Source organism: Motacilla alba, chromosome 2 (assembly GCF_015832195.1).
Source record: "Motacilla alba alba isolate MOTALB_02 chromosome 2, Motacilla_alba_V1.0_pri, whole genome shotgun sequence".
NCBI lineage: Eukaryota > Metazoa > Chordata > Aves > Passeriformes > Motacillidae > Motacilla > Motacilla alba.
Genome location: NC_052017.1, coordinates 58,142,521 through 58,165,700, shown reverse-complemented (window position 1 = coordinate 58,165,700; position 23,180 = coordinate 58,142,521). Strand labels below are relative to the sequence as shown.

The following is a 23,180-nucleotide window of genomic DNA, read 5'->3' as shown; positions in this document are numbered from 1 at the left end:
GCAACCTCGTGTGATGGGCATGGTGTCATCAGGCTCCTCCCCGGGTGACGTCACGGCTCTCGCGAGAGCGCTCAGTGCTGCCCCTTAGAGGTGTGAAGGGGCGCCAGTGAGCTCCAGGCTGGGCCCCGCCCCCATATGAGGTCCCGCCTCTAGGCCCGCCCACCCCACCCAGAGAGCCAATGGGAGTGCTGGCTGAGTCTCTCCCCATTGGCTGGCTGCCTGCCATGCAAATGAGCCTCGACGTCACTTCCTCTGCTAGATCGAGCGCCATTTTCTCTTTCTGGCGGTTGATGCGGCGCGGGCGGCGCGCGGGCGGTGGGCTCTGAGGGAGGCGGGCGCGGGGCGAGGCGCGCGCGGAGCCCCGGCCATGCCGCCGCCCCCCCGGGGCGCGCATTGAGCGCGGCGGTGGCGCCAGGCCGGGAGGCGGCGCCGCGGGAGCGGTGGCACCGGGCAGCGCCGGCGGCAGCGCCGCGGCAGAGGCGGAGCCGTTAGCGGCGGGTGGCGGCGGTGCGGGACCGCGGCGGGCGGCGGCGGCGGCCGCAGGAGGAGGAGGAGCGGGAGCAAGAATCAGGAGGTGGAGCAGCAGCGGCGGGGGCTCCCCCTGCAGCCCGGCCGGGTACGTGCGGCGGGGCGGGGCGGAGGGCGGCGAACGCCCCGGTGGTTGAGCGATTTCGGCTCGGCGGGCGCTGCGGGCTCCGAGCGGCTTCCCCGTGCAGGCGGGGAGGGACGGGACGGGACGGTCCGGCGTGGCCCCGTCGGGCGAGGCGTTTTACGCGGGGATGCTCCCCCGCTGCCTCGCCGCTGCTGAGGGCTGTCAGCAGCTCGCTATCACCGCGCGTCCTGCGAGTTGGGTGGTTAATTCCAGGTCGCTCTTCAGCGATTGAGGGTCGAAAGAACCAGCTTAATAGCTTGCTTTGAAGTATGGATGAATAATTTTGATTGCTTTTAATGAATTGTTTTGGTTTGAAACAGTTTGTGGCCAGCTGTAGCAGGGACAGGAGTGACACGCGTACAGAACCAGCACTTCATCGCCGGTTAATGGAACCAGTTAATGGGACCCAAAATTACATTGAATATCCTTGTGGTGCCTCATCAATGCATACGTTTAGAAAGAAAGTTTATGAATAATGTAAACAAACACAACCCACGCGATGCAAGCCGTGAAAACCATTTGAATGCGCTTGCTTTGTGGTCCAGAGCAGGTAATAGGGAGTTTCAGTTGTCATGGTTTGTAAACAGAATAAAAGACATGTGTGTAACTCCTGCTGCAGCGATTCAGAGTCCTGTACTGTCAAAGTTACGAACAACTCACTTTCAGCAGATAAAGTTTTGATGGGTTAATTACTTGGGAGGCATTGGTTGTTGTCCTTAACAGTTTTCTGTCAATCAGAAATCTGTGTTTGTTCAAAACAGTTGTAAAGAGCTACAATGAAATACTTACAAAGACGCTTGGGATAGTGAATCTATATTCTAGAAGTCCTAGTGCTTCTTTTAATAAACTTTCTCTTCAATTTTTATCAGAAAAATGGCGTTTCTTTAGCACAATATTTAGAGGAACTAGGTAAAAAATAAAGACTATGATAACCTGTAATGAGTCTTACTATAAGGTATAGTGTATATGATAAGCTGTAATAATTTCTGTGGTTTGTTTCATGGAGGTTTTGTGAAAAACATCCCCCACAAATCACAGCAAATCTTTAGAAACGAGCACACACAGTTTTGTTACGCCTTACGTTTTTCCATTGGGAATTCCTGGATTTGGGCTAAGTCTTACTGAGTGCTGGTGGAGCTGGTTTGTGTTTGAGCACTGTAGTCCTTCTTCTGAAACCTGTTGCATAGCCCTGGCACGGGGGGTGGGCTTGGGGGTTCTGTCCCCTTTCTGACTTGTTAAGGTTTTGGGTTGTCTGTGCTTGGACTGTTGTGTGCAGTTGTCAAGTGCAAAGTCTTCGGGTCACACCAAGCTGATGAGTGCAGCACAAATGCAGTTGTACTTCTTCCTGGAATAGCTGCACTCGGGGTGTGACTCGTCTGCTCGCATACATGAGGCTGACAAATCCTGCAGGATTTGAGTGGGCTCCATGCAGATTCATACATCACCTAGGATGAGCTTGGATCCTGCTGGGTTCAGGTTCTGGCCAATGCCCAGAAGGGACTCCCAAGGGAGTCAGAGTATGGTGTGAGTTAGTGCTTTAGGAAGGCTCCATGAGTTTAAATGGTAGTGTCCCTTCATGGTGGTGTCCCTTAGCCTTTTCTCACCAGTCTTGGATAGCAGGGACTTGGTTGTGTGTTAATGAACCATTACAATAGTTATTTAAACCGCAGTAGCTGTAGTTAGTGATCTAAATTTGCTTTGATATGTTAGGTAAGATGCAGGTTATTGTGCTGCATCTCAGTCTACACCATCACATATCTTACTGCTCTTCATGGTGTGTTAGCAGCTGCTGAATGATGGTCGTCTTGGTATTGGGCAAGATGGCCTTTTTAACAGGTGTGTGATTTATAGCCATGAAAAGAGCAGAATTATTGTGACTCTTAAGAGGTCTGTGATTTTAAATGCCCAGAGGTTTCTGATACAGCTGGACAAAGAAGAGTTAATTTTTTTTCTTACCTGAGATTTCTATTGAGTTGCCCTTGGATAGAAATTTGAATATAAGAAGATAAACTACTTTGTTGACCAGAAGTGCTCTTTGTAAGTTTTATTAGAATATATTTTAAATTACAACAGATTAAACAATGAACAAGAATAGCATCCATTCTATTTAATCAACTTTTTCTTTAGGAAGCTTTCTTCCCTCTCCCTCTATAGGCTGGATAAGCTTTGATGGTCCTGACGTTCTTGTAAATCCGGTTAGGTCTCTTTCAGAAGGCTGAGATAAGAGTCCAGGCAATGGAACTGACCATGTAATGTGTGGTTGAGCAGATACCCAGGTGCGACTTCTTAGAGGATATGTAAGCTTACCAGAAACAAAATAGAATTGATGAGGGTAAAACTTGGTATGGCTGAGCCAAAGTCTCGTTCTTCTAGACAGTTTCTTAGTGCACCTGTCCTCCTAGCTGCTCTCTGCCATCCAGTGTTCCTTGGGTTCTTGAAAACAGATCACATGCTTTCATTCTATTTTCAGGAATGAAGCAGTTTTTTTATTGTTTCCTGAACTAACACTGAATTGTCAACTTCTCATGAGTTTACTATAATGAAAATAATTTGTGGGGACTTTGGGAGGTGTTCCCTGGGTAGGAGAGACACAAGAGGCTTCCCTCAGGGGCTCTTGGGACCCCACTGGCTCCTTCTGTGTCCCTCAGCCTCTCTGTCCCCATTCCCTTAGTGGCCATCATCTTTGTGCTGCCCAAGAGCACAGTTCAGCCCCTACCTCTGGGGAGAGGGAGAAACCGGGATTCCCCTCAGGAGTGTGCCTTGGACCCTGAACATCTCAATGTGCGGCTGAATAAAACCTGTGGATACCATGCCCTTTTTGCTTCCTTACCCTGGACTTTACTAGCAATATTCCGGCTACAGCATAATTTTTTATTGGTGCTTGTCAGTTCTGACAACTGCTGAAATGCAAATTGCTAAACAAACCTTCCAAAATACTCCAACCCAAATGTTCCAAACCTGTACATTTTTATAAAGGTCCTATAAAACATACAAACCTTTTAAAAAGACCAGTTACTAATGACAGTTACTAGATAAAGTTACAAAAACATAAGAATTATTCCATTTCCAAGGTGGACACTATGAAAGGAAAAAGTTCCATTAGTCTTTCATAATTTCCCTGCTCAAAGCAGTTCTTTGAGCAACAGGCAAGTGAAGGCCAACCACTTAGGAATACATCTTGAGATCTTGCTTCTGTACAGATTATCTGGTGTCTAAAAGGGTTACATTACAGCTGTTTTCTCTGTGGATTTCTAATATTCCTCTTTTCCTGAAAACTCTAGAAATGCCTGATTATCTAGTTGACTGGATTTTGCTGGAAGTATTTGCATGCCCATTAAAGGCACATATGTGCATCTTCCTTTTGCCAGCTCCATACCAACTCCATTTTCATTTGCTTGCACATGCCTACTTCTTGTAGGAGCACAAAAAAAAAGTTATGTGGATTTCATGTAAGGAGTACATGTAAATGTACTTAATGTCAACACAGTCTGTCACTGGAGAAGGTTGCCCAGAGAAGCTGCCAAACCAGTGCTGGCCAAAACAGTGCCCTGGCTGCAATTAATGGTTGAGTCTGCTTATAGGAAGCTGGGCTTGGTGTCCTCTTGCGGTTCCTTCCAAGGTGAATGAGAATTTTTGTAAGAAGTAAAATGAGTAGGAACTTGGCGTTTTGTGATGACTTCTCACTTTGAAGAGGTGCAGTGTTAGTGTTTTTCCCTTTTTTAATTTTTTTTATTTTTTTTATTTTTTTGTAATGTAGAGAAATTATAGTAAAAGGTAGTTACTTTGAAAACTGGTGTCTTTGTCTACCAAGATACCATGAAGACTGTTACCTTGTCTTTTAGGGTAGACCTAAAATACTGCAGTACTGCAATATTGAGTTGCATGTATAAGAGTTGCATTTGTGGTCTTTAAAAAGTCAGATGTAGTTAGTTGGGTGTTACAATCTGTGGTAACAAATGCAGAAATGAAATGAACCCATAGTGTTGAATAAAGCTCCACTGTGTATATTATTGTGGAGATGTTATCTGAACAAGCAACGAATAGGAATAGCTTGGTGGCTAAAATGCCTGAGCAAGAGTTGGGTGGCCCTCTTAAAACTGAATTTGAGACATCAGCTGCTAAAATTATTCTTTTATTTTGCTAAAAACTTGCCTTGGTTCTGTTTAAGAAGTGGCACTAGTCTGAAAACTCAGTGGATTATCAGTTTTTTTGGAAACAAAAATTAAAAGCTGTGAAGAATCAATTTTTGTCTTTCAGACAGGCAGCACAGTAAAATGATAAAGACTCTTGGTAACCCTCATTCAGGGTTACCTCGTTCAACACCCTTTTGAGTTGAATTTGCTGATTAAGAATGGAATGTGGACCAACAAATTCATGGAACCAAAGTGCAAACTAAAGCTTGATGCATGTCCAAAATATAAGAAAAATAAATTATTAGTATGAAAATTTGGATAATAAACTTCATAATAATCAAGGAATTAAACGGAGGACTTGAGGGAATAAGCTTAGAAGGTTGATCTTTTGTGACCTTTATGGTGGGGCAGTGCTGGTCTAATGGATACAGAGACTCCAAGAGGGTAGATTTAGGTTGCATATCTTAACTGTGAGGGTGGTGAGGCACTGGCAGAGGTTTTCGAGAGCAGTTGTGGATGCCCCATCTCTGGAAATGTTTTAGGCCAAGTTGGATGGGACTTTGAGCAACCTGGTCTGGTGGGAGGTGTCCCTGCCCATGGGAGTAGGTCTGGAACTAGATGATCTTTAAGATCCATTGCAGTCCATACCGTTCTGTGATTCTGGTGTGAGATCCTTTAAGATCATTATTTCCAAGAAGGTTGTTTAAATACCTACTGAATAACATTGCACATGATTGCACATGATGGCCTTTGGATTGAAGACCAACTGCTTGAAAACTGAAACATAATTTATATTCAAGTTTTTTTCTGTTACCATGGAGGTTTTGGTGTGTTTTTCTTTCTCATGGATTAATAGTTTAAGGATAATTAATAATTTAATTTCATTTTTTCTTCTGCATTAATAGTTTCAGAATGGCTACTGGTTAAGAGAAATGTTGAGGTACATGGATGTTGTGTACTTACGCCCCTATTGACTGTTTCTTATTTGTGAGCTAGACATGTCTCAACAAATGCCTGCATCGCCTTCTTCAGTAGCATCAGTGTATCAGTTGGAAGACTGAGTTGGGGAAACTGTTTCCATTGGAGCCTAATGTATTGAACCATATTTCCTTCTGGCTGATCACCACTGGGCATGGTGGTGTCCAGTCAGCTCTGTTGTTACCCGCACTGGACCATGGGGTTGATGTGCATAACCTGCTGTCATAGAGGGACTGATCTTAAAGCTTTAACTAGGGACTCTGCAAATTCCTGGTGACTTCACTTTAAAAAGAGTATTTTATGTTGCATTTTTACTCATTGCATTTTGAGAGAATGCCAGACCAGTTACTGTGATTTATTCCATTCTGTATAGGTTCCTGTTCTTCACCCACCCTGATGGTACCAGAATGTCTTCTGGAGTTGGTGATAAAAAACATTAGAAAACAAGACTAGCGTCTGTCAAATGGGGTTCCCTCTCCATTTCTCTCTACACACCTTTCCTTTCAGGGGAGAAGAAGCAAAGAATAGTATGTGAGTTGTTTGAATTTTAATCATAAACCCTTCCATTGTATGTTTTGTACATAAATTAAGGGTTGGGGTGTTTACATACAGACTGCAACATTTTTATATGGTTTGCGGGTTTTGGGGATTTTTTGAGGCTTAGCTTGTAGCTGGTGTCTTCTGTGCAGGGGGATTTTGTAACTATTTGCATGAAAGTCTTATCATTCAAAGTAGAGCTTTCATGTTGGCAGGGAGCTTGCTTTTTTTGGTAAAGTTCAGCTTTTCAAGACATTTGAGACTGTATGTGCTGAAGTACTGTTTGGAGATTTCGTCTATTTCTATTTTTTTTTTCTTTTTCCTGTTCAGGCGTGTCCTGGGTGGATGAATTGTTTAGCAATAAGAACGAAGATGTAGTAAATTCTCTTGGATCCTCTGTCAGCTATTTAAGCATCAAATACTGGAGAAGCTTCCAGTGACCTTTTTCAGTGCAGGCTTAGGTTTAGGTTTTGCATTCTGTAGTTTGTTAAAGCTCAGTCTAAATTGCATCTTGCTGTAATCTAGGAAGGAGTTGACAAAGGCTGAGCTTTTTTTTACTTCTAAAGCTGAGCCTGTGGAGATACCTTACAAGTTTACAAAAATAGAAGCTTTTGCAGGAAATCTAGATTTTACTAGCAATGATATTTTAAGCGTGTACATGGTTGACAACAAACAAAATTATCAAAAAGTCTTCTCATCTTGATGCTAACATTTAAGGTGAAAGGTGTGGAATTTCTCCTTAACTGATATGATCAAACAAACAAAATTATCAAAAAGTCTTCTCATCTTGATGCTAACATTTAAGGTGAAAGGTGTGGAATTTCTCCTTAACCGATATGATTATAATTTTCTGAATAGAACTTAATAAAATTCTGGTGTTCATGTTCTTTTACAAAAATCCTACAAAACCAGTGTTCCGGCCATGTAGATACAAGGAGATCTGAAAAAAAAAAATAAATTGGGATTTTCTGTAGTTCAAAGAAATATAAAGATTCTCCCCCCCCTCCCCCCATAACATTCTGTTTCCTTTAAAATCAGTCAACTGTTCTACTTGGGAAATGCTAGTGAGCCCACTTCTTTGGCATAAGGATTTTGAGTTTTCATATTTAAGAAATGGCATCCTGGCCAGTATCAGCAAGAGTGTCCAGCAGGACTGGGGCAGTGATGGACCCTGTACTTGGCACTGGTGAGGCTTCACCTCAAGTGCTGTGTCTAGTTTTGTGTCCTTCAGTACGGGAAAGTCATTGAGGAGCAGGAGTGAGTTCAGAGAAGGCCAGTGAAGCTGGGAAAGTCTGGAGCACAAGTCCAATGAGGAGTGGCTGATGCAGTTGTGGGTGTTCAGCCTGGAGAGAAGGAGGCTCAGGGGAGACCTTATCACTCTACAACTGAAAGGAGGCTGTAACCAAGTGAGGGTTGGTCTCTTCCCCCACATAACAAGTGACAGGAAAAGAGCAAGTTGCACCAGGGAAGGTTTAAATTGGATGTTAGGGAAAACTTTAGAAAAAGGGTTGCCAAGAGCTAGAATGGGCGGGCAAGGGAAGTGGTTCAGTTCCCGTTCCTGGAGGTATTTAAAAGACACATAGGTGTAGTGATGAGAGGCATGGGTAGTGACTGGTGGGTTAATGTGTGAACTCGATGATCTAAGAGGTATTTTCTAACCTAAATAGTTCTATTCTCTGACTTTTCAGATTATAGTTCTTATTTTAAGACACTTAAATGCTAGTACCTGAGTTCAAGTATTTAGTCAGTTTTTTCATTCCTTTTTATTTTCTTCTTTTTTTTTCTTTATTTTTTGGTTGTGGTTTTTTTTTTTTCCCCAGGAAAAGTGCAAAATGTTTCAAATTCCTGTTCAAAACCTTGATAGTGTAAGGAAGGCTCGAAAAAAGGTGAAGGACATTCTTGTGGATCTTGGGCTTGACAGCTGCAGGGAATTGTTGAAGGTAAAGTACTTGAAAGAATGTAAACCAATCTGAAATGTAAACTCCTGACAAATATTTCACTTTCTGGTGTATATATGATTTTTTGGGGTGGGTCCTTACATCAGGGGTTACATATTAGTGACTGCTCATACCCAGGGCAGGAATTTGGTGTGTTAGTATTTAACACTGCAAGAGAGTATATTTCTTAAGAGGATGTGTCATAGATGGTGCCTCATATTCTGTTAGTAATGTTTCAACAAAAAGAAACAGTACAGCTTTAGGAAAAATATCACAGACTAATGAATTGTTACTTGCGTACAATGCAGCGACTTTTTTCAATTCTTTAGAGATTTCAGGCAGATGAGGACTTGAGTCTCCTCAAAGACATCCCATCACATATCAAGGGCAAGCCTCTGAAGGGACATACAAATCATCTGCGTTTCTGAAAATGGATAAGCCTTTAAACTTTGGGTCTGGTGAAAAATGCCAAAATGATCTTACTGAGTTGTAGTTTGGTTCTGTGTCTTAAAAAGTATATGCAGCTATACTGGCGTGATTAAGGTAAACCTTGTATCGCTGTTGCCACTTGGAGAAGAAAATTTCATGCATCAGTCAGGAAGAATGCACACCATCAGATTGGCAGTCCAATACCAGAAAAGTTGCAAACACAGCAGTGTAACTCCATTTCTTAACAATAGTGTATTTCAGTGAGCTGGTGCACAGGCTTTTTTGACTGCTGAGTAGATTCACGCCTTTGCATTGACGAGCAGTTGATTGCTTCTGTATGGCAGTACTAAAGCAGGAAAAACACTCTGTAAGGGTGCTGCTGTCTTTTGTGGTGGTTTCTTTCTGAGACTCTGTAAGTAATTGGAAAAAAATGTTCAAGACCACATGCATAACTGATTTTGGAACATTCTTTGTTACTGCAGTTGAACAGTTTTGTATATATCTAAATGTAATAGCTGAAGGGAAATCATAATGTCTACTAATTTCCATTTACTTGCTGTTTTTATTTTGTTAGTATTCTGTAATCACACTTCTGACTCAGGAGCTGAGTCTGCTTTGACCATTGGGAGCAGGAATGTTTTGATGGTGACAGGTTTTTACTATGAAATTGATTGCAGTCTCTTTGATTGTTGCATGGACTTCAATGGTAAATAAGTAATAAGTTTTGTATTTGGTTGGGGTTTTGGGGGTACGTATAATGTGCATTTAGTTGGTTTTGCTTAATTTTTAAGTAAAAAATGGTGGTGGGAAACCCAGCAAACATTTCCAGTTTAGAAAAACCTCTATGAGATTTGGGCCAAAAAATACTATATTAGTTTTTTTTTTTTTTTTTGCAAATAATTCTCCCTCAACCAAGGTCATAACTTCAGTTTGTTTTTCCAGGGTAATCTGGGGCTGGTTTTGGTACAGCTTTAGCAGTATAGCTTAAGCTGTACTTGCTTCATGCGATGATGGTATTTCTTTTTGGTAGCATGGGATGTGTGAGGCTTTAATAAAACGTAGAATCATAGAAGGGCCTGAGTTTGAAGGCATCTTGAAAACCATCTAGTGAGAAGTACCTAAAGTTTGTTTTCTCAAATATTTGAGAAAACATTCTGGACTCTTTATGAAGGGGCTGGACAATGTAAGAAATGGATTGAAATATGATATGCTACAAACATGATCTGAACCTGGTCTTGCACTGTTGTAATAAGGCATGATAATGGACAATAGCTGGTGAGGAAGATGAAGGAATGCAATATATGACTAGTACCTACCTCACTGTAGCTTAGAGAGCAAAAGGATTAGTTTTTAGGCTAATTGATCTCTGCTAGGAAGAAAACCATGAACATTTTGGCTGGAGTACTAGTTTAATTCTCCAAGTAGTGTGTTTAATTACACTGTAAGGTCAGAGGTTTTCCTTTAATAAACTGTTTTAGTTTCTCTAATGTACTGTGGTCTTTAGGGCCGTGAAGATGATTGGAGGGCTGGAGTACTTCTGCTCTGAAGCTGAAGACATGCTGAGAGAGCTGAGGTTTTCAGCCTGGAGAAGAGAAAGCTTTGGGGAGACTTGATTGCAGCCGTTCAGTACCTGAAGGGGGCTCATAAAAATGAAGGAGAGGGTCTTTTTTAAAGACAGATAGGGACAGGACAAGGGGTAGCAATGTTTTAAACTGAAAGAGCGTAGGTTTAGATTAGCGGTTGAGAAGAAATTCTTTATTCAGAGGGTGCTGAGGCACTGGTACAGTTGCCCAGAAGAGCTGTGGATGCCTCATCCCTGGCAGTGTTTAAGGCCAGGTTGGATGTGGCCCTGGGCAACCTGGTTTAGTGAATGGCATCCCTGCCCATGATGGGGGTGCTGGAACTAGATGATCTATAGGGTCGTTTCCTGTGGGATTCACATTCTCTGAACCTGAGAGAAGCAGTGAGAGAAGCAGAGAAATAATTGGCCTTCTTTGCTCTTTCTACAATACTGCCTCTCATCTGTTCCTGTGTCATTCTCGGTGCAAGAGTGACACTTTCCAACCCAAACCATTCTATGATTCTGTTCTATGATTCTGTGTCTTCGTTTAAACTCTCAGCTTTTTATGTTTTTGTTAAGGAAAACCATGGTAGTTTTAATACAGAGGGGAGAACAGTTCTCAGTTTAAAAATGTTTTTCTCTTCAACTTAAAAATACATATTATGCATAATAATTCGACAGGCTTCTCAGAGGGCTTTGTTCCTTTCTTGTTACCTTCCCTTCTGTTTTTGTCCCCTCCTGGAAGTGAGAAATGTGGAAAGGTTGTAACTAGTTAGTGGATCTTTGTTTAAAGCAAGTGTTCACAGCAGCCATTTGCACCGCTGACAAGTTGTATTAATAAGAATGGTTATTTTTATTAGTAGATATTTCTCTGTAGGAAATGGCCATTTCAGCAAAATTATCTAGTCGTATTTCCTGTGTTTGGCTTGTAGGAATCAGGTGTTAAGTGTAGGAGCCTCTGTCATTCAAACCAAAAACAGAATGTGTTTCAGATAAGCCGTAAACTTTAGGAAAACTTTTTTTAGCAGTGTGATTCATTCCAGCGTGTTTGGCTGAAAGAGTTTTAGTAAGTTTCAAGTCTCTTCATTTTCTCTGTCAAAAATAGTTCACTGAAATTCTGGGATTTCTCTTGTTGCATGCAAGGGTGCTTTCTAAGGTTCCTGGGGTTTTTGTGGTTTGTATTTTTTTTGTTTGGTTGGTTGTTTTTTCTGTGGGTTTTTTGTTGTTGTTTTTCGGCTGGTTGGTTTTTTTTGTTGGTTTTTTTTTTTTTGATTGGTTTGCTGGTTGAAGGGCAAATACATGACTCATTCAGTGTCTAGGGTTGATAGATTGCAGGGGATTTGTTTATCGTTGCCGCAAGGTTTTCTGGTTTCTCTTTGAGGATACTTGATGGTTGAAAAGGTAGACAGCATATTGCAAACTCAGCTGCTACATTTTTCCAAATTCTTGAATAATGAAGTTAAAATCAAATTGTCACTGACATGATGTTCTGGCTTACTCTAATCTGCTGAACATGTAGGAATGCTCATATTTGCACGGTGCAAATGGACAAGAGCCTAGTTCAGACAGAGCCTGCATTAAGTAGGATTCTGGGTTTTTTTGAACGTTGAAGCTTTGCTGCTCCTTGTTGCTGACTATATTCTGTGTTGCTGCTAAATTTCATGTAACACAAACTATTAGGTTTACAAATTCCACTCCTTTTGTAAGGTCATGTGATCTTAGATGTTACTTGTTATCTGCTTCTGCTGTTGCAGTGGGGGTTGGTGAAGAGGTGGAAATCATGCCTTCTCTAAGTATCTGCAGAGTTTTGAGTGAAGAGGGATTTGTGAAAAGGAAGAATGTGAAGGGAGAAGGGAGAACAGATGCAAGTTTTCTGTAGGTAAAGCCTGGATTTGTAGTCTTTGTTCCATCCAAGGCATTCTGGGTGTGCTGTTGAATCTAGTTTAGGGTGTTCAGAAATGCCTAGTAAATTGGAATCTAGCTTGGGCTTTTTGGGGGTTTCTTTTTGTTTTTGGTTTTTTGGTTTTTTTTTTCTTCTCCCATTAAGTTTGTGTTTAAATATCTGTGGGTCTCAGAAATCTGGAGATGAACTTAGTACTTTTAGGATAGTAGCAGGCTTTGGCTTGAGGGATGTGAACTGCTCTGATGGGTTTAATAAAAGAAGGCTGTAAGGACAGTTGCTTTCCCTGACACAGTTGTTGCAGATACAGTAATATTGTGCTTTTGTAGGTTCAGGAAAAGCAGCTCTTGGAAATCAGCTTTTGTGAATGTCTTTTGTTTTTGCAAGTTAGAAGTGTAACAATGTTATGCAGATTTAATACTAAAACCTGTTGCAAAGTAAACTGTGGGGGTAAGTTAATAAAGCAATGGAGTAAGCAATAAAATATTACCAATGAAGGAGGAGGAAGGTAGAGAGGAAAAATACTTGGAGTGTTCACTGTGAACTTGGCTGGAAGCAGTGGAATTCAAGTGTAAATATTTTCACTCCCATTATTATTTTCAGTAACTATGAAATGTTCAGAATTCCTACTCTATTATTAGGTGGTCACATGAACAAATATTTGAGGTAAAATAAATCAAAGCTGGCCAAAGGAGTAATTTCTTTGAATGGAGTTTGGAGACTACCAAATGATCCTCTGTTTGTGTGTTTTTTTTTTTTTCCCTTATTTCCTGTTGAGAATTTCTTTGTATTCAGAACAGACTGCAAATGCCTCATTTTCATTTCTTGTTTTTATTTTACTTTTAGAATCTTAAAAGTTTTGATGCAGGTGAAAACTACTTTTGTAACACTTCATGGAGTGATGTCTCTCCTTGGGAGCCTGTGGGCAAAAGGAAGGTATGTATGTTTGTGACACAAATTATGGATAAATGTGGTGTGTGGAGTTGCTGAATTTGACAATTTTCAGAAATTGGAATGCAGCTTTTTTATGGAAAAAAATAGCTTTAATATTTGTTTTCTAAGTGCTATTAGTTAGGAATAATCTTATATTTCCTCTTTGTTTTTTCCTGTAATGCAGGTGGTTATGAGGACTTCAGTTACCATTTTCAGTCTTTAAAGATACAACCCTGAACATCAGTGTTTAAGATGTTATACTAATACTTTGGCTTTTTAGCCTAACCTAATATGAAGTCTTAGCATGGTCTTCTGTACAACATGACTCCTGTTTCATTGAAAAGGTGAAAATGTGATAGCACAGATGCAAGTGGATTAAGATGAAATTATTAGAGGCTTGGTATGGGGTGGCAGTGGAAAACTCTTTGCAGTTAGATTTGTGTATGTGAAACAGTTTTTAGTTCTGTGTAGCTAGACTCCACAAAAAAGGCAGGGTTGAGGTGAACAATTCTATAATTGTATATAGTAGCAAGTTTCTGCTGTGTCTAGTGCAGTGTGGTATGTCCAGAAAAACATGTCGACTTGTCAGTCTTGCTGAAGAGTCTTTGGGCCCCTTATAGCCTTCTCATGGAAGATCTGTCAATGAAATTTGGTGTGGAATTGATAACACATTGCTGTGGAACAGGTTGTTTTCCAAACTGTGTCTTTTGGATACTAACCTTGTTCCTATCCATTTTCTTTAAACAATTTTGGTTTATTAATGTGTATCATTCACATATCATGCTGTCTAGATTTGGGAGAAAAGAAGCTGGTCCTTCAGGATGTTCTATTCCAAAGTTGTTGCCATAAGGGGAAAATAAATTGTTTCCTCCTGTAAGCTTCTCCAGTAGGCTGGAGAAGTTGTCTATATAAGTGAAGTTGGTGGTTTCCACTGTTTGTACTATTTTTAGGGAGACATTAACAGTTCTGGCAGAACTTAGTTTTTTGGAGGATATTCTGTCTTTCTGCATGATTCTAGGCTGTGGGGAGTGTGAGACTACACAACAAAGTGCTGCTATTCTTGGGTAGATTCTTTAAAGGAGGGTTAATTGAGTTTGCTGCAATGTTTCCAATAAGCCTTCTTTTGGATTCCATTTATACAGTTGAAGGTTGGTCAATCTCCAAGATGCTTTGTTTTTCCTAAGTGTCTTGTAATTCTTATTCTGTCAAATTTTCTATAAAACTGGCGTGCCATTGGTAGGTTGTGGTGAACCTGAAAAAGCAGATGAGTTAACAGAAAACAACAGATGAATATGTAAGGAGAACATGCTGGCAGAATGGTTTGTAAAGTGTTTGTGTGGAAGAGCTGTGTTTCATACAGAGAATATCAAAGCAGCATACATCCGCCTGCTTCTGTTCAGCTGAAAGAGAATTGTTTGGAATTTTTCCTTTGTCATTTTACTCCTTCAGAAGTAGTGAGGCATGTCTTTTAGTAATGTTCTGTGTGCTTCATTAGTTCATTAGTGTCAGTGGCCTTTGTCTAGGTGGGATACTTCAAGATTGATGCATCTGCTAATTTGCTTTGTTGCTGTTTACTAACAGCTAAGATTAGACACCTAAAGAGTATAAATAGAAGATAATTGAGTGATAGCTTAGCAGTGTGCTTCTTCAGCAGCCTTAGCCAGCCAGTGGCATTTTCTGACCCAGTCTTTTGAATTGGGAGCTTAGATTTTGGTTATCATCGGGAGACTCTCCTAGTGTGGTATTCACATTCTCTGAACAGAGAAAGACATAATTCTCTCTCCCAGGATTTTTCCTGGGGAAGGCAGTGAGAAAGCTCAGACAAAGGAGAAATCAGTTCTGATCTTTACTTGGTGCTCCTGTTGTTTGGCATATGTGGAATGTGTTATGGAGATTGGTTACCAAAGAAGGGATTTGTTAATTGGACTCTGGTGGTGGTTGTTTGGACTGATTGACCAATTAGGTCAAAGCTGTGTCATGACTGTCTGGAAAGGGTCATAGGTTTTTCTTTAGTATAGTATAGTTTAGTATAGTAATAGTGTAGTAATATAATGTAATATAATACAGCTTAATAAAGCATTTTTTCAGCCTTACGAATCATGGAGTCAGAGCACATTATTCCCTGGTTGGGGGACACCCAGCATCCATACTCCTAGTACTGCTCGGAGATGGTTGTCTGTTGTCTGTAGATGGCTGAGTGTAACCTGCATGGTTATATAACATGGCAGAAAAACAATACCTGCACGTGTTGTGTTGCTGTTCTGCATGGTATATCAGTGAGATGTATGTGGGTGATCTAACTGGGCTGCATGCTGTAGTGGCAGAACAGCTTGTTCCCTTTGGGTTCTGTTTCATGAGGGCAGAAATCAGTGAGGTGAAGAACATGTCTGAGGGAACAGACAGATTCCACTAGATTTTTGAGTGTGCAGATTTGTCACATGGATGTTGCTCTGACTGATTCTGTAGTTTCTGGCAGGAGCCAGGGTTAACTTCCTAGGAAGTTGATTAGAAAAAATGGTTGATGAGGCTACCAGTTTTTCAGAAAGAACAAATGATGTTCATATGGATGTGAAAAGCAGTGCTGTCATGTGACATATGACTGAGGGAGCAAATCACTGGTTAGTGCAAGATAGATGTGTTCTTAAGCAGTTAAAATACATTTCTGAGAGGAACGTGTATGCGCTATACTGAGTGTTTTTGAGGAAATTTTGCAAAAAATGACTATGATGGGATGCCCAGTATGTATGAGTTAATATAAATTGTATGTATGAGTTAATACATCTCTGCTTTATCATAAAAGGGGGTTTTACTACTTTCTGTTATTATTTTGACTCCAACGTTAAAAATGTTTATGGCTTTGTTGGGAAGGTCTGGAGAGTTTTCAGTGAAGAATAGGCTGTTGAAATACAGAAAAAAAATCCTTGCCTGTTCTGCTTTTTGTCTTTTTGTCCAGTAGATAGGAGCTGGCCCTGAACTAAAGAGAGCTTTGAAGGTGTCAAATTAAAAGGGCTGTTATTCCTAATTACTAAGGCTTAACTTCTGTGTATAGTGGGGATACAGATTCTTCCTGTCTTGTGCTGTGATTCCTGTATTTAAAAACAGACAGGCTTCAGAATTACTTCTTGTGAACTAGGGTAGAAGTAAAATCAAGTAAGGTTTCTTAGTAAATTATAATGAAACAAAAAAAGCACAAATGTTTCTCCCTTAAGTATGTAATCTTTAAATCTGCTTTTCAAAACCAGAAGAAACTGAGAAGATACATGCTATACATCCAGTGAAGGCATTTTTGACAGGTGGTAGTGCAGATTTAAACAGTTAACAGTGGCATGGGAACTGACATAAGTGGATGTTTTTCTTTTGTTTGCAGAGATACAGAACAAAGCCGTACTGCTGTGGCTTATGCAAGTTCTCATCCAAATTGCTTACTTCTTTCAAGAATCACTTACATCGTTACCATGAGGATGAAATGGACCAAGAGATGGTGGTTTCTTGCCCAAAATGTGCATTTTCTTCTCGGCACAAAGTAGTGGGAGAACACATCTGGATGTTTCATTCGTTTAATAAACGAATACAGAACTATACAGTCAGCATTTTGGATGGCATGAAACAGTTTAGGAGTGACATCATAAACTTCACGTGTCTAAAATGTCAATTCACAGACACCTTGTATTACAATATGAAGAAACATGTGCTGATGAACCATTTTGAAAACTTACTCAGTGCGTATTTCGGCGAGAAATGTGATGAAAGTACACCGAATTCAGTTGAGTTCTACTGTAAAAAATGTAATGCTCCTGCAAACAGCCCAGATTCTTTAATGTACCATGTCTTGACAGCTGAAACACACAGAGACCTGGAGAACAAACTTCGATCTCTGATTTCAGAACGTATTAAGAAACCTGGACTTGTGAAACAAATGCATATTGCTCCAAAGCCTGTCCAAGGTGTAGCAGTAGCTGCCCCATCTGCAGGGCCTGTTGTTGTCCCAGCAGGTTCTGTGACAGCTCCAGCTTGCATCCAGGTTGCGTTTCCACAGAATAATCAAAACCAGAGCATGGTGCACACACAAGCAGTTCAGAACACAGTTGGACCAGTGACTGTCCCAAGTGCCTCTGGCAGCCTCCCAAATCCCGCCTGTGCTCCTGCCACTACATCCTCGCAGGTTGCTCTTGTGCCCAGCAATCCTCCCATGGCTCAGAACAACCTTAGTATTCAGCCGTCACCTTCGCAGGCTGTCATTGTTTCTCATGGGCTCCGTCTTAATCATTCTGTTGGGACCATAAATAGAGCTATGGCCCCTGCGGTTCTTCCTCTTAATCAGCCTGTCAGGCCTGGGCTCTTTCCTGTTAATCAAACCATTGGGACTATAAACAGTCTGGTTCCAGCTGGAACTCTCCCTGCTACTCAACCTGTCGGCCCTGTGAATCAACCAGTTGCACCAGGAGTCCTCCCTGTGAATCAGCCAGTTGCTCCAGGAATTCTGTCTGTTAGCCAGTCACTTGGGAACATGAACAGACCTATCGATCCCAGGGTCCTTCCTGTGACACAGACAGTTGGGTCGGGTCTTCTCCAGCTTAACCAGCCTCTTGCCCCTGGGGTGGTTCCTGTCAGACAGCCTGTTGGACCTGGGTTCCTTCAGCTTAATCAGCCTGTTGCCCCAGCACTTATCCCAGTAAATCAGCCTGTTCAGCCTCCGGTTTCTCAAAGCACAGCTTTTTTGACTGCGGGCTCTATACTGAGGCAGTTGATTCCCACTGGCAAGCAGGTTAATGGGATACCTACTTTCACATTGGCCCCTGTCTCTGTTACTTTGCCCGTACCTCCTGGTGGTGGAGTAGCGACTGTGACACCTCCGCAGGTGCCCCTCCAGCTCATGCAGACGGGGTCAGTGGCTCAGCTGTCCCAGTCACCAGCCAATGCTCCCTCTCCTCCTGTGGTTCTGACCTCTGACAATGTATCTTTGCAAGCCTCCCCGCCTGCTCCTGAAACAAGCCAGGCAGTCAGACAGGCCAAGCAGTGGAAGACCTGCCCTGTTTGTAATGAGCTTTTCCCCTCAAATGTCTATGAGGTGCACATGGAGGTGGCCCACAAACCACTTGAAGTAAAAGTGGAAACCCCAGAACCTCACAAACTTGCAGCTTGCGCATCCTTTCTGAGGATGACAGAAAAGGCGATCCGGTGTTACGCTTGTAAATGTTTTCTCTGTGAGGAAGAACTCATGAAGCATATCTTCATGCATGGCTTATCTTGCTTGTTTTGCACAGGTACTTTCTATGACTTAAAAAGCCTCGTGGAGCACAACAAAACTGCACACAATGGGAAAAAGGAGTTGCATGCAAGTTACAGCAACAGAGGAATTCAGCTAGGTAATGATGCTCAGGGTGGCCTTGTGTTCCCACACTTTGATTTTAACACAGTGCTACCAGATGAAGACATGGGTGAAAGAGAAGTACATTTGGCAGTGCTTGTTGGAATATATTCAACAGTTCTTGTCCCTGTTTACATCAAAGTGAAACCTCAAACAGCACAAGTGAACAGGAGATGCACCAGAAAAATGTTCACCTGTCCCTTTTGCTTAGGTACGTTTGCTGGTAGAGAAACCTATGAAAAGCATTTGAAAGAGAGGCATCATATAATGCCGACTGTGCATACGATTTTAAAGTCTCCTGCTTTCAAGTGCATCCACTGTTGTGGTGTGTACACTGGAAATATGACTCTGACAGCTATTGCTGTACATTTGCTCCGTTGTAGAAGTGCTCCCAAAGACACCAACTCGAGCCTGAAGATGCAGCTTGAGCGGACTGAGAGGAAAGAGCTGCTGTTTGTGAATGGTGAGAAGCATCTTTCTGTGGTACTGAAAAGAAAGCAATCAGATTCTTGCTTTGTTGCAGAAGACCAAAGGAATAAGGAACAGCAGCCTCTGAGCTTAAGTACTGGCATAGCTCTGTCTGCAGAGAACGAACTAAATTCAGGGGTAGTGCCTTTTAAACGACAAAAGATTAGGACTGAGATGAGGAAACTTCCATCTAGTGAGGATCTCCGCTTTCTAGCAGTAGATCCTAATCAGTATGATCACAATTCATATGAGGCGCAGAAACAGTTTTTGTCAGACTACTTTCACAAGAGGCCATATCCTTCTAAAAAAGAGGTGGAATTACTTTCCTTGCTGCTATATGCGTGGAAAATTGATGTTGCATCATTCTTTGGAAAAATGAGGAGTACATGCTTAAAGGCAATAAAACATCACAAACCATCTGTGCTTCTGGGTTTCAGCATGTCTGAATTAAAAAACATTAAGCACAGTTTGAATTTAAAAGATGGACCATTGGATATGTAACCCAGCTTTTTATACTAGCTAAAAGCAATCCATAATTGCATACTTACAATTTAGCAGTTTATTGTTTGATTTAACTTGCAGACTGGCCTGTTGAAGGGTGCAGTAATACAAAAAGTATCGTTCACTTGTGACTGTTATTGTGAAAGGCACACATAGTTGTGTGTTTTAAAAGCTAAAACCTTCAGACTTAAACATCTGGAATTTGTTTTAGCTTTTTCCCTTCCCTGGGGGTAGTGTTGTGGGGGTTTTTTTGGTTTTCTTTGGGTTTTTTTCCTGTTTTTTTTTTTCTTTTTTTGTGTGGTTTTTTTTTTTTTTTTTTGTGTCTTTTTTTTGTTTTGTTTTGTATTTTCTTTTGTTCCACTTCCATTTCCTTTTCTTCACCTTCAGGCTCCTATTATATTTTTTATACCGCCATGTAAAACCCCCGTCCTTGTTAAAACCAAATTTTATTTTATTTTTCTGCAGTGTCGTCTTTTCTAAGTAATAAAATGTGTAATGTGGGTTAAAATAATAAGATAAACTATGTGAAAAAGATGAATTTGATTATTTGTATTTTTAAGTCCTGGTATTTTTGACTTGTTTCCAGTTTATCTACTGAAGGCAGTGATTGCGACCATTTACATCCATTGCCCCTTAAAATTTCCAGTGCGCTGGTAGCTGTGAAATACATGGCATTGTGGTTTTTTCCTCGGTCAGAATACCTGTGCCAGTTAAATCTGGTGATCTGTGGTTCCTGCTGAGTATTAACATGAGGGGCTTTTGGGTGCCCATTGGAGTGTTACAGTGAACTGACTTGAAATGGTTGTGTTATCTATTAAATAGATCTTGCTAACCAGAAGCGTTTATCCTTTTCATTTGGTGTTGAAGCCGGGTTGTTTACCTGTTGTTCCAAGCAGCATTTATTTTATTTTCTTTTTCAAAAAACAGCTCTTTTGGAGAGTGTCAGATTGCTTTGATACATGGAGTATATCACCTCTGTGCATGTCACTTATGTGTAGAAGCCCTATCCAAATATCACCCAAATTTGGTGAAAAATATGGCATTTTAAATTGCTGGTTTATGAGGTAGTAACTGAGCAGAGCCTACTCCCCAGCAAATTAGATCCCTGGCTTGAAGTCCCTTGGGTCAGAAATGGTACAAACTGAACTTGGATGAATTGGTAGCATCAAGACTTTAAACTGTTGAGTACTCGAGCTGGTGATATTCGTGTAGTGATTGGTTCTTTTTGGCCTGTAGAGAGCATTGCAGTAGTATAAAACCCAAACAGACTTACCTTCAGTATGGATTAACATCTCTGTTGCAGTTTACAGAAGAGCTGTTGGGAAGGTTCACTTGAGTTGAAGCACAAACTGGTGACCACACTGAGGCCTTGTGGATTGCTGTCCTTTCTGGATATGTTTCCATCTGGCTTGTCAAAGAGTGCCTCTGATACCAGCAGCCAGTTACATAATAAATAACCTGTAAGATGCATTGGTTTTATCTCCTCCTCTTCACCCCCCTCTCCCTACCCTCCTTTCTAAGAAGAAAAAAACAAAAGTTCACTTGTGCCAGTGTTAGAACGAAAGGGTGATATGCCCAAGCTTATTTCTATTTTTAGGTAGTAAGTAGACTTTTGCCCTGTGCCGTAGGAACTTTTTAAAGCAGATGTTTTATTGTTTAAAGCAAAATGTTTTATTGCTGTTTCTGAAAGGGCATGACATTTCTAGCAGAATTTGATGACTTCCTGCCTGAGGCTTTATAAGCTGTTCATAGTTATATTTTAGATAAAATCATAATATTTTCATATTTGTTGCTTCAAAGAGTTTTAATATGTATGTAATGTACGGTTACTGCTATTTGAAAAAACCTGGTAATTTAATAGCAGTGTTAAACAAACATAAACAATATTTATGGGATCAATTGCACGCCCCACCCCAAAAAGTGATTAAAAAACTGTGTTCTTACAGCCTCATAATAGCTCATTAAAAATCAAGAAATGAAATATACTTGCCCGTAGCACGCAGTTCATGAAACCTGTTCAGAGGGCTGTGAGTGAGGAAGAGAGATGCTCTCTAGAAGTCCTGAAATGTAGGCACTTACTCACGCTCTTACAGCCTCTGCCCTGTGAGCCCTGTCATCCTTGGGGCAGTTCTGCTGGTTCTGGTGAGACTCCAGGATGGGGGTTTGGCAGGGTGCATCTGGGGAAGGCTTGCCATGAATGGGGAAAGACTGGAGAGAGCAATGTGCCTGTGGGGAGCTGGGAAGTCATTTTGTGGTTCATCCATGCTTTGGGCACCAAGGGAGCAATCCAGTGTTACCAGAGTTTTCTTACATAGTGTCCAGTGTTGATATAGACACTTTATTTATTGGATTTTGATTTCACAGTTTTAAATAAACCGTATTTTTAACGTTCTCTTAGGTGTGTGTGCAAATGATTGCCTATCCATCCTCTCCCCTCTTTAAATATGTTCAGAGAACTTTATGTGAACATTTTTTGGTGCAAAATGGCTGTTGAAAGAGACAAGAGAAAAGAAGTAAGATGTAGAACTTGCATCTAGATGCTTCAGGTAGATCTTAGTGCATTATAGTAATTATGTATTATCTCAAATATTGGTAGCCGCATTTTTTCCTAGAGACTGATATTCCTAAATCTTGGTACTAATTTGCTATCACTAAATGCTTGTGCTCTTGTTAAGTGGGTACTGTAGAAATAAAAACCAGATGAATTTTGAAATGTGAAAGTGGTGACTGAGAATGCAGTATGGTTGTGGTTTTCAGGAAAACCAAGGAGCTTGAAAACAGCCAAGTTAAAAATTGGTGGCTTTAACTTAATCAGGCTTTTTGCTGTGGGCTTCTCACAGATGATGTAATTTGGATAGAAAGTCAGGAAACACACTGCTGCCCCAGCCTTGCCCTCCACATGAGCGGTGTGATAGTTGGCACTCTGGCACATCTCTAAGTACAGAACCTCATACTGCTGGGATATGGGAGTGGGAAAACAGTGGAGCTGCCCTCTGCAGCAGGCTTTATGAATACAAGTCCTTGAAGCATGTGAAGGGAGCTCTGGTCCACTGTGGAAGAATCCCAGTTGGGAAGAATGCTGGTTGGCTTGCAGGATGATTGTTGCAAATACTTGTTTCCTATGGGACTGAAAAAGCCCCAAATCTACATGTATCCTGCTTCTGAAATACATTGGTCTGGAGAGGTGTCCGTGTTTGAGCAACAATACTTTGTTGTGATGCCTTGAGTTTTGTGCTTGTGAAATAGTGTGGAAACTTATTACTTGAATATGTGTAGGAAGGATTATTATTATATTGGTCATGTTTCTTCTGCATGTGCTCATATGCTGGGAGTTAAGTGAATATTGTTTGGTAAACTGGCATTTTGGAAGGGACCAGTAACCAAAACACCTTTGTGGTGGATTTTCAATACTGTGTTCCTGTGTGGAATGCTAGCTACCTTCACAATCACATCAAACTTCTTTCCCTTCAGTGTTTAAAATTCAGAAAACCTCAGATGCTTATTCAGGTAGCTGATGAATATAATTTTTGGGTTCGCAATTCTCAACAAAATTATCTGTAAAGCTTTAATTCTGCTGCAGCTGGCTGTGCCATTTGCAAACATACTTCTCAAACTGGAAAACTTGATTGTGGACACCTTTTTGTGGAAAGATACTTGATATTAAGTAGGAAAGTACAGATACATGAAAAAAAAAGTTGCAATGTAATAGCAAGGGGGATGCTCCTCCCCTCAAAAACAACCCCAAAACCAAATAAAAACCAAACAACCAACTCTCCCCCAACC

The 23,180-nt window shown here is 41.1% G+C and overlaps 1 protein-coding gene across 6 annotated transcripts; it reads left to right on the top strand.

The window, feature by feature from the left end:
* Positions 1–250: 250 nt before the first annotated feature.
* ADNP2 (ADNP homeobox 2) lies at positions 251–21,794 on the top strand. Of its 6 annotated transcripts, XM_038126775.1 has the most exons (7): positions 251–616; positions 973–1,202; positions 6,137–6,294; positions 8,121–8,240; positions 12,974–13,063; positions 16,428–18,891; positions 20,701–21,794. In XM_038126775.1, the coding sequence occupies exons 4-7, from the start codon at positions 8,133–8,135 to the stop codon at positions 20,736–20,738; spliced, it is 2,700 nt and encodes an 899-aa protein (XP_037982703.1). In that variant the 5' UTR covers positions 251–616; positions 973–1,202; positions 6,137–6,294; positions 8,121–8,132; the 3' UTR covers positions 20,739–21,794. The 6 variants fall into 6 exon arrangements, with proteins under 6 accessions (XP_037982703.1, XP_037982700.1, XP_037982698.1 ...); XM_038126772.1 differs by lacking the exon at positions 20,701–21,794 and having other exon boundaries at positions 6,137–6,290; positions 16,428–20,235; XM_038126770.1 differs by lacking the exon at positions 20,701–21,794 and having other exon boundaries at positions 16,428–20,235.
* Positions 21,795–23,180: the final 1,386 nt, after the last annotated feature.